This window comes from Mus pahari, chromosome 1 (assembly GCF_900095145.1).
Source record: "Mus pahari chromosome 1, PAHARI_EIJ_v1.1, whole genome shotgun sequence".
Taxonomy (NCBI): Eukaryota; Metazoa; Chordata; class Mammalia; order Rodentia; family Muridae; genus Mus; species Mus pahari.
The window spans coordinates 121,976,801-121,985,667 of record NC_034590.1 but is presented as its reverse complement, the minus strand read 5'-3'; the positions used below and the strand labels follow the sequence as shown (position 1 = coordinate 121,985,667).

The following is an 8,867-nucleotide window of genomic DNA, read 5'->3' as shown; positions in this document are numbered from 1 at the left end:
CGGATTTCTGAGTTCAAGGCCAGCCTGGTCTACCAAGTGAGTACCAGGACAGCCAGAGCTATACAGAGAAACCCTGTCTCGAAAAACCAAAAAAAATAAAAAATAAAAAAAAATATAATGATATCACTCTCCTCCTTCCTCCTTCTCCCTCCACCCACCTTCCCTCCCTACCATGTCCCCCATTCAAGTTGATAACTTTTCTTTGTATATTATTATTACATACACATATACAAGTACATATGCAGAAATATATCAACGCAACCTTATGTGTCTGTTTCTGTTGTTTGTGTGTATATGGTTTCAGGGCTAATTAGTTTCTGTTGGACAACCATTGACTCATAGGTGCTGCAGCCGGGTAGGACTATTGATTGCTTCCCTCCCTTGGGAGCCCGAATAGCATCTTCTGGTAACCATGGCAAGCTTCAGACCAAGAGGAGTATCTTTTTGATGTTGTTGTGTGAGAGCAGAGCATCCCTCACTATAATTTACATAAAAATAGAGTCACTTCTTCCCCAAATTGTGAGTGTATCTATCACCTGTCAGCTTTCAGAGTCCTATCTGCCTGCTTCTGTCTCCTGAGTCCTGGGATTAAGGTGTGTGGAAGCACACCCAACCTGGAGATAAGTTCTTACAGTCCAGGCTGACCTCAAACTCAAAGTGCCTAATGTGGCACTATTGGGAGAAAATAAGGCCTTTAAGAGGTGAAGCCTATTAGGACCCTAACCGTCTTCCTCTCTTCCTCTCTCCCTCCCTCTCTCCATCCCCCTCCCCCTCCCTCTCTCTGTGTATGTGTCAGAGTGCATGTGTATAAGTAGGTGCACACATGCATGCATGTATGTGTGGGTGCGTGTACATGTGGAGAACAGAGATTAGCACCAGGTATCCTTTACTATGGTTCTCCAGTTTATCTTTGAAGGCAGAGCCTCTCATTAAACCCAGAGCTCACCAACTGGGTAGACTGCTACCCAGGTCTAGAGATCATCCTGTCTCCCCCTAGCCCCAGAAGTAGGGTTGCAGACGCGCACCATTACCCCAGCTTCCATGTAGGTGCTGGGGATCTGAGCTCGTGTCCTTTGCTTGTGTGACAGACACTATATGGACTGAACCATCTCTCAGCCCTGGGACCCTTTGTAGCCTTTATCTCTTTCTTGCACACGTTCTGTCCTGTTGTTAAACCACAAACAACAAGATCAACTGACATGCCCTGAAGCTTCTAAAACTGAGTCCTGACAGCCCGTTTCCAGGTTTAGGCTGATCTGACGGTGTTTGTTACTGTCACTGGAAGCTGACCAACATATTTTAGAATTGGAAAGTGTGCATTGACCTGAGAGGGGAAGGGGGATAGGAAGTAAAGCAAGCATGGGCTGACTAGGCAGCAGATCTGAACCTAAACAAGTGTTTAGAGTTGGGGTTTGAGGACATGAAAAACAGGCACCGTGAGAGAGAATTTGAAAGATTGGGGCAATGTGGCTATTTTGACAAACAATGAAAAACAGAGATGAAACACAGCAGAATGCTATCTCCTCTGAGCTTTCTCTTTGCTAGATTTGCTCACAAGGTCCCATATCTTCTGTTCCTTCCTAACACCCTCCAACATGCAGGGTGGTTGAAGGATGTGAGCCTCTTTCACTAAACCCTGAGCAACGACACTCTTCCTTCTATGGTGCAGCTGTCCCCAGCAGCCACCAGAGTGTCCTTCAAAGGCGAGAAGGCCACCTGTTCTCACCCAATCAGTGAGAACCATGTGTCTGAGAGCCTTCCCTACAGGCTCTGTCTCCTCACACACGTGAGGACCGGGGCTGGTCTTTTGCCCATTTGGCATGCTGGGAGAGTCTGGGCTCCATGCCACCCAAGCTGATCTCTTGTTCCTGATAAAGATCAATAATAACAATGATGTCCTGGTGGGGTCCCTGCAGTTCTTGGTGCTGCTGGGGGGGGGGGACGGTCAGGGAGCCCGAATCTGAGGGACAGGCAGAAGTCAAAGGAACTTCGCCCCTTTGTGTCTGAGATAGTGGTTCTAGGGTAGGTTGGAAATTGTAAGGTTTTCCCTGAGTAAATGGTCTCATCGGCCCATCCAAGCAGGAAGAACAGTCAGTCAGGGAGGAACAGGAAGAGGGCTGAGGACAATGTCAGGCCACATCTGATGTGCTGTCAGCCTCCTATAGCTATTGCCTAATCCAGGCTCTTGTCCCCTCCCCAGCTGTTTCCCTTGATTTTGCCTGCATCCCTTTCTGGCCTCAAGTTGCCTCTGTAGTTTTCTTTCTTTGGGAAAACAAAAACATAAAAACTATTTTAATGATGTGTGTCTGTGTATGGGTGCGTGCATGTGAGTACAGGTACCCGAGGAGACCAGAAAAGGGTGTTGAATCCCTTGGAACTGGAATTACAGGCACTTGTGAGCCAGCCGCCAACATGGGTGCTGGAAATCAAACTTGGGTCCTTTGAAACAGCAATACATGGATGGCTACGTGATACACCCTACCATCTCTTCAACCCTTCCTCTCACCCCCTCTTCCCTTCCTTGTTCCAGACAGGGTCTCAGGAGCTCACCTGGAAACTACTCTGTAGCAAAGATAAACTTGAACTTCGGGTCACCCTGCCTCTACCTCTTGAGTGTAGAATTTTCTATGTGCACCACCACGCTGGCAATCTAACTCAGGGCCTAGTACGTTTGGTGAATATTCTTCTGGTTGGTGCAACCCCAAGCCTGCGGTTCTCTTTGCATAGCACAGGTCCCACTGCAGAACACCCTTGATTGGTGGGTTTCTAATGCTCGTCTCCATTGTCTTCAGTCTGTGTCTGCCTTTAGGCAGGTGGGGATGTTATCAACTTGAACTCTACTCACAGCAGCCCTGGGTGGGCTGACCGTTTATTCCTGTCTCCATCGGGAGTCCGCTGTAGCCCATTCTTGGGGCCTTCTCACTTGGTCTTTTCTCGGTCTTCCAAGCTTCTGCTCTGAGGCACTTACTGGGGTTCCCTGTCAGCTGTCAGTCATCCCTCTGAGCTTTAAAACTCTAAAAAAATTTTCATTAAATTTATCTGTGTATTGTGGCAATCCATCTTTTGAAAAACAAACAAACAAATACAAAACAGTTTTCTTGACTTTATTATATTTCATCTTTGACATGTACAAAAGCCAGTCTTGTTCCTTATGCATAGTCGTGTCCCATCCCCTACAGGGTCTTGCTTTGCAGCCCAGGCCAGCCTTGAACTCATGGCAATATCCTGCCTCAGGTTTCTGATGGTTGACAGTATGGACATGACCACCACACCTACTTCACTTACTCTTATCTTTTGAGCAGGCTGTTCTGTTTGGATGTTCGTTTCCTCTCCTCTAAGCCGAAGAAGCTTCACTCACACTCCTTGAGTCTGGAGTTTGTGGAAGGAAGAAAGGATGCTCCTGATAGATGAGATGAGTACACCATGGCAGGGACTGTGGGAATGCATTACCCCCTGCACCAGGTACTTCTTTGGACCAGTGTCATGAGGAGCTAGGGAGCCCAAAGTCTTGAAAGGGTCATGGAAGAGGCCAAAACAGGGCCTCTAGCTAAGCATGTATGTTTTGACCATTTTATCTCTCTTAACCTCAGACTCTTCATTTTGAAGTTAGCTATAACAATATCATTTGGTTGTGGTGAGACTTTAGTGAATAGGGCCCCTCTTCTATTATACTCCCTTGGTATCAGTGTCTCTCTTTCCTGCAAGTGGTGCACTACTGTCAAATCAATCGCTGGCTTTTATTGCTTCCATGTTTCCCAACCAGGCTTGTGAACTCTTTCTCAGTCGGAAGACAAGAAAGGCGTCCAATTCATCCTGGCATCCTCCCCAGAAGCCACTCCCGCGGCTCTTAGCACGAGGAAGAAAGCAGAGATTCCACCGTTCTTTTCGTTCTTTTCCAAGATGGTCTGATGAAAGGATTCAGAACCCTGGTTAAACAGAGACCCACTCCTGGCTCCTTTCTCTAGGAAGGTTGCAGGAAAGCAATAAACAATATGGATCTCTTAGACAATGTGAGATATGGGAGTCTGAGTCCCAGCTAGCCAGGCAGAGATATCACCTAGTCTTGACAGCCCAGGAGGGGCCCTTGTTCAGCCGGAGGCCGAGCGTTGCTCACCATAGCCGCTGCGCCTCCTTTGTGCCAGCATCAGGTGCAAATCCCCGGAGCGCCGGCCAAGCGCGTTCGCGCTTTGAAGCGCGCGAAGAAAAGCCCAGCTGCCGCCCCCTCTCTCCCTTCCCAGCTTCTCAGAGATCTACTCCGGCTTCCCCCGCTCCAGCCAGCGAAGGGAGGAGGAGGAGGTCAGACACGTCGCCGGCCGCCCAGCAGGGCTTAACTCCATGCGGGCGGGCGCGAGGGAGGGGGAGCCGCGGACCCGCCGCTCCAGCCCGCTGGCCTTCGAAAGATCCTCCTGGGCCAATGGCAGGCGGGGCGACGAGCCCTGATTGGTGCAGGCGCTCTGCTGATCACTGTGGAAACCCGGGTGGCGGGGAACTCGGGAGGATGCGGAGCCCGGAGCGGGGGGAGCCAGAGGGGTGGGGGGAGGAGGCAGCGAGGCCCTGAGCTATCCTGGAGTTTTCACCGGAGGCAAAAGTCCACAGCAGGCGGGCCGAGGGTGGGCGGAGGAAGGGGACCGCTTGGGGGCACTGGGAAGCCAGGGGTACTCCTGAGGGAAGGCAGGGGTACTGGCTAGCTAGTGAAGGCAAGGAGGAGCGAAAGCGAGGGGAGGAGGCACGGTGGGAGGAGGAGTAGAAGACAAAAGCCGAAAGCGAGGAGGGCGCCGACCGCACACTGCGGCCAGGAGAGGGACCGTCGGTGTTGCGAGCCGCGGGCGCCCGGAGGCCGTAGCGCACGGGGCATCCGGGTAGACAGGCAGCATGGGGAAGGGAGGTAACCAGGGAGAGGGGAGCACCGAGCGCCAGGCTCCGATGCCCACCTTCCGCTGGGAGGAGATTCAGAAGCACAACCTGCGCACCGACCGGTGGCTCGTCATCGACCGCAAGGTCTACAACGTTACCAAATGGTCCCAGCGGCACCCGGGGGGCCACCGTGTCATCGGACACTATTCAGGAGAAGATGCTACGGTAAGAGTCTGGGGGTGCCAGCCACTCTTGTCTGCTGCAGGCTGGTGTCAGGAGCCCGGGGTCCCTGGGCGCCAAACAGATCTCCGGTTCTTAAAGGAGAGCAGGACGTTCAACAGTGAAAGAAAGTGTACCAACTGCCCTCACCTCGTTCCTGGAATCGTTCTCCTCTGGGTCAGCTGGGCAAGCCTTTTGGACGCCAGGCCTTAGCACCTCTGTGGAAGTCCCATCAGTGGCAAACTGTGCCCGGTGCATGTCCACAGCGCATGTTGCGCGCTGGTCCAGCCGGAGCCTGGGACTCTCCAAAGGGGGCGCTCCGGCCTTCGTGTTTGGCGCTCCCCTAGTGGAAGATGGCCACCCTTGGGCGCCGCGGTGAGGAGCCTGAGAGCGGGCAGCCATATGTGGGACTCTCCTGCCAGACCAGGGGGCGGAGAAGGAAAGCTGGTTCCTGGCCAGGACTCGCTCCTGCTTGGACTCCTGTCTAAGAAGGTCCACAATGGCTGCCCGACAGAGACTGCCTAGTAGTTCAGATTCCCACGCTCCCGAGGATTATCCCGACTCACTCCAAGTGCCAGCCTTCTGGGAAATCTTGGTGGGGAATTGGTGGAAGGCGAACGGGCTGGATTTTGCAAAATTCAGGTCCGCAGGGGATCTAGAAGGTGAATCTAGTAGCACTAAGACTGGCTTGGCAACAGGTCTATCTGCCTCTGGGGTTACTATCGGACATTCAACTCAATGGCCCTCTGTGTTTAGATCCTGCCAGGATCGCCCTTCCCCTCTTGCACTCATGGAGGTTGTTGAAGTCTCTGAGACCTCTGTGGAACGGAGGCTATCCTCATGCACACCAAATGTGTAGCTATCCTATATTTGCACAGTACCCCATACCGTGCCTGGCCCCACCCCCAACCATAAAGTGATTGTGTAGTCTGGTGGGTAAGAGGAGAAACACAATCAAAGAGGAAAACCAGACCGTTCTTGGTGAGCTGAAAGCAGAGGAAAAGATGTAGCTGGAGAGAGCTTGGGAAAGAGTGGGAGGAGGATGAGAAGAAGGATAAACTTATCACAAAGCACTCCACATCAAAATCCAGGATGCTGACCTGTGCGGGGGCTTTTCTTGTGCAAGTTTGTTAGTTTCAGTTCTTAACTTCCACTTCTTTTCTCTTTGAGATCAGCCTAGGTAGCCATAACCTAATCAATGGACTGGAGGCTTTGATGAACAGGATATAATCTTACTCCAGATTGAGAGGAGAACTGGCCACATTCATACTGCCTAAAGCCTATTTTCTTTGCTTGTGGACCCTGCTTAATTAAGCCCATGGGGCTGGCGATGCTAACCAGACCTTAGGAGAGTGTAAGGCTTTTCACATTCCTTGAGTGTCCTAGCTCTCTTGGACCTCCTGGCAACCAGAGAAGACCTTGCTTTCTCAGGGAGAAGACTTTCCATCCCCTATCTGGGGGGGGGGGGTGTCTTTCCACTGTTTTGGGTGCTGGTGTGTGCATGAATCTGTAGGTGAATTGCAGACGGCTCCTCCCCTTTCTAGGCTCTTACCAAAAAGTTTCCTAAAAAGTAAAACAACAAATGTGATGGTTTGATCCAATTATTCCATATTGTGTGATAAGTCGGTTTTCTTGTGTGGAAGCTCAGCCCGACAACAGCCCTGAAGTTTATAGTTTATTTAAGAAGCCTGACGTATTTCATCCTTGATTTGGAAATTCTTGGGGTTTCCCTGACCCAGCTTTCTCCAGATGTCTATGTTCAGGTCTGACCCAGCGGGTACCTGGATGGCTTGCTCTTTACCTACTGAAAACCTTATGTCCTCTTCCACATTGCCTGGGTCATTTTCACTGGTTCTGAGTCTGGTGTCTGGGATGCTAATTGCCCCATGATAGGAAAAGTAAGGTGGGAGTCAGGGTAGGGTGCAGATGTGACCCCTGGGCTTGTTGCAGAGAGTCAGTAAGTGGACACACACACCCCGCCACTGCCAACCCCTCATCTATTCCAATAAGATGAGTATGGCAAAGCTTGTCATAAACAGTGAGCCCCAGACAGACACAAGAGGAACGAAACAGCTAGAATGTAAAGGACTCGCAGAGAAACGGAGCAAGCTCATTCGATGTCACAACATAAGCTGGGTGGTGGCGCACGCCTTTAGTCCCAGCACTTGGGGGACAGAGGCAGGCAAATTTCTGAGTTCGAGGCCAGCCTGGTCTACAGAGTGAGTTCCAGGACAGCCAGGGCTACACAGAGAAACCCTGTCTCGAAAAAACCAAAAAAAAAAAAATCGATGTCACAACATTAAAGCTTACTGTCTTCCCCCATAAGACACAAAACACAGTCGATGGAGACAGAGTTGGAGATCGGTGTAGAAAGAGCAGTGAGGTTTTCTTTGGCATCCCCCTGTTTCTTCTTACACTGAGATCAGATTGGCAGAAGGCCTTGGACAACTAGGAGCTCTTCAAAGGGAGCCCCATGAGATGTGGGGACCCCTCCCCAGGCTGTTTCTCTGGGAGCTTTGCCCCTTAGGGGTCTTGTCTTCTTCTTGAGAAGGATGATGAGAATGGACTGTGAGGTTTGGGGACAGACTGATGAGCAGATAGAGGCTGGATCCCTAGAGCCCTTTCATTTGTTACCACTCAAAGGATATCTGTGATATCCTGACAGGAGGCTGGAAGGTGAGGCCAGAAGCCAAGGAGGCCCATTTTAAGGTCAATCTAGGATATCAGTCAAGAATTATCTGTTCCTGAAGGAAAACAAACAAACAAACACCCTCAGAAGTGCTCACTTCTTCTCTAGAAGGATGGAGCTGTTGTCACTTGATCCTTCTGTAGTCAGACCCTGGCCTCACTTGTACTAAAAGCTACCTAAGTGGCATGTGCGCAGAGTCCCAGATACGCGAAAGACTGGAACCCTAAGTTTTGAGGCCAGCCTGGTACCATAGTGAAATTCCATTGCTGAAAATAAACAGTGTGAGTTTTGCAGTTCATGAACCCATGAGATTGGAATATACTATCTCATTTAATTCTCAGGTCAGCCTTGCCGCTCTCCTGCCCTGAGGCTCAGAAATCCTGCTCAGGTGGTGTTCAGTCATTGTCGGGATCTGCTGGCACCACTCTCTGCAGCCTAACCGCTTCTCTCCGTCTCCCTCTTCTTATTTTTCTATATCTTTAGTCATTTCCTGCAGAGCTTTTTCTGTCTTAGATTTGCTGTAGGCACAAAGAATTGTCACCCATGCCCCAAGCCAGTGTTTGCACTTTTCTCGGGAATCTAGGCAGTACAAAATGAGCCTACTTGTGACTTTTCATCTTCAGCAAGAGCTCATGAAACATTCATTGAGTGTCTCCATGGCTCTGAGCTGGGCTCGCATCAGGGCCTCAACACAAAGATGAATAATTCACAGACAGTGGCCTGCCTCTATTGGACTGTTCCTCCTCAGTTTTCCTTGCTTCAACCTGGATTCTCCACTTCCAGACTCCCGCCTGTTCTCCAGCCTATCCAGTTTTGTCTATGCTTTTTGGCCCATCTGCCTTGCTTTCTTGCCTCTTAGAATAAAAATTAAAAAAAAAAAAAAAAAAAAAGACAAAGGGGACCAGAAGTGGGTCCCATCTTTGAGTTGCTCCTATAGTGTAATATTCTGTAAATAAGCAGCAATTGAAAAAATGGAATTGTGCCCCTGTAGACAGAGCAGGAGTATCGGTATGGAAAAGAGAGCCCAAGTTGAGAGTTTCTAGGCCTGAGGGTTCTCTCTCTCTCTCTCTCTCTCTCTCTCTCTCTCTCTCTCTCTCTCTCTCTC

The 8,867-nt window shown here is 50.4% G+C and overlaps 1 protein-coding gene across 1 annotated transcript in view; it reads left to right on the top strand.

Moving 5' to 3' along the window:
• Positions 1-4,651: 4,651 nt before the first annotated feature.
• Fads2 (fatty acid desaturase 2) overlaps positions 4,652-8,867 on the top strand; it is a 38,065-nt gene continuing 33,849 nt past the window's right edge. Inside the window, exon 1 of the mRNA XM_021199139.2 lies at positions 4,652-5,079. Coding sequence (XP_021054798.1) covers positions 4,873-5,079 — 207 coding nt within the window. The 5' untranslated portion in view covers positions 4,652-4,872. The remainder of the gene's footprint in view (positions 5,080-8,867) is intronic.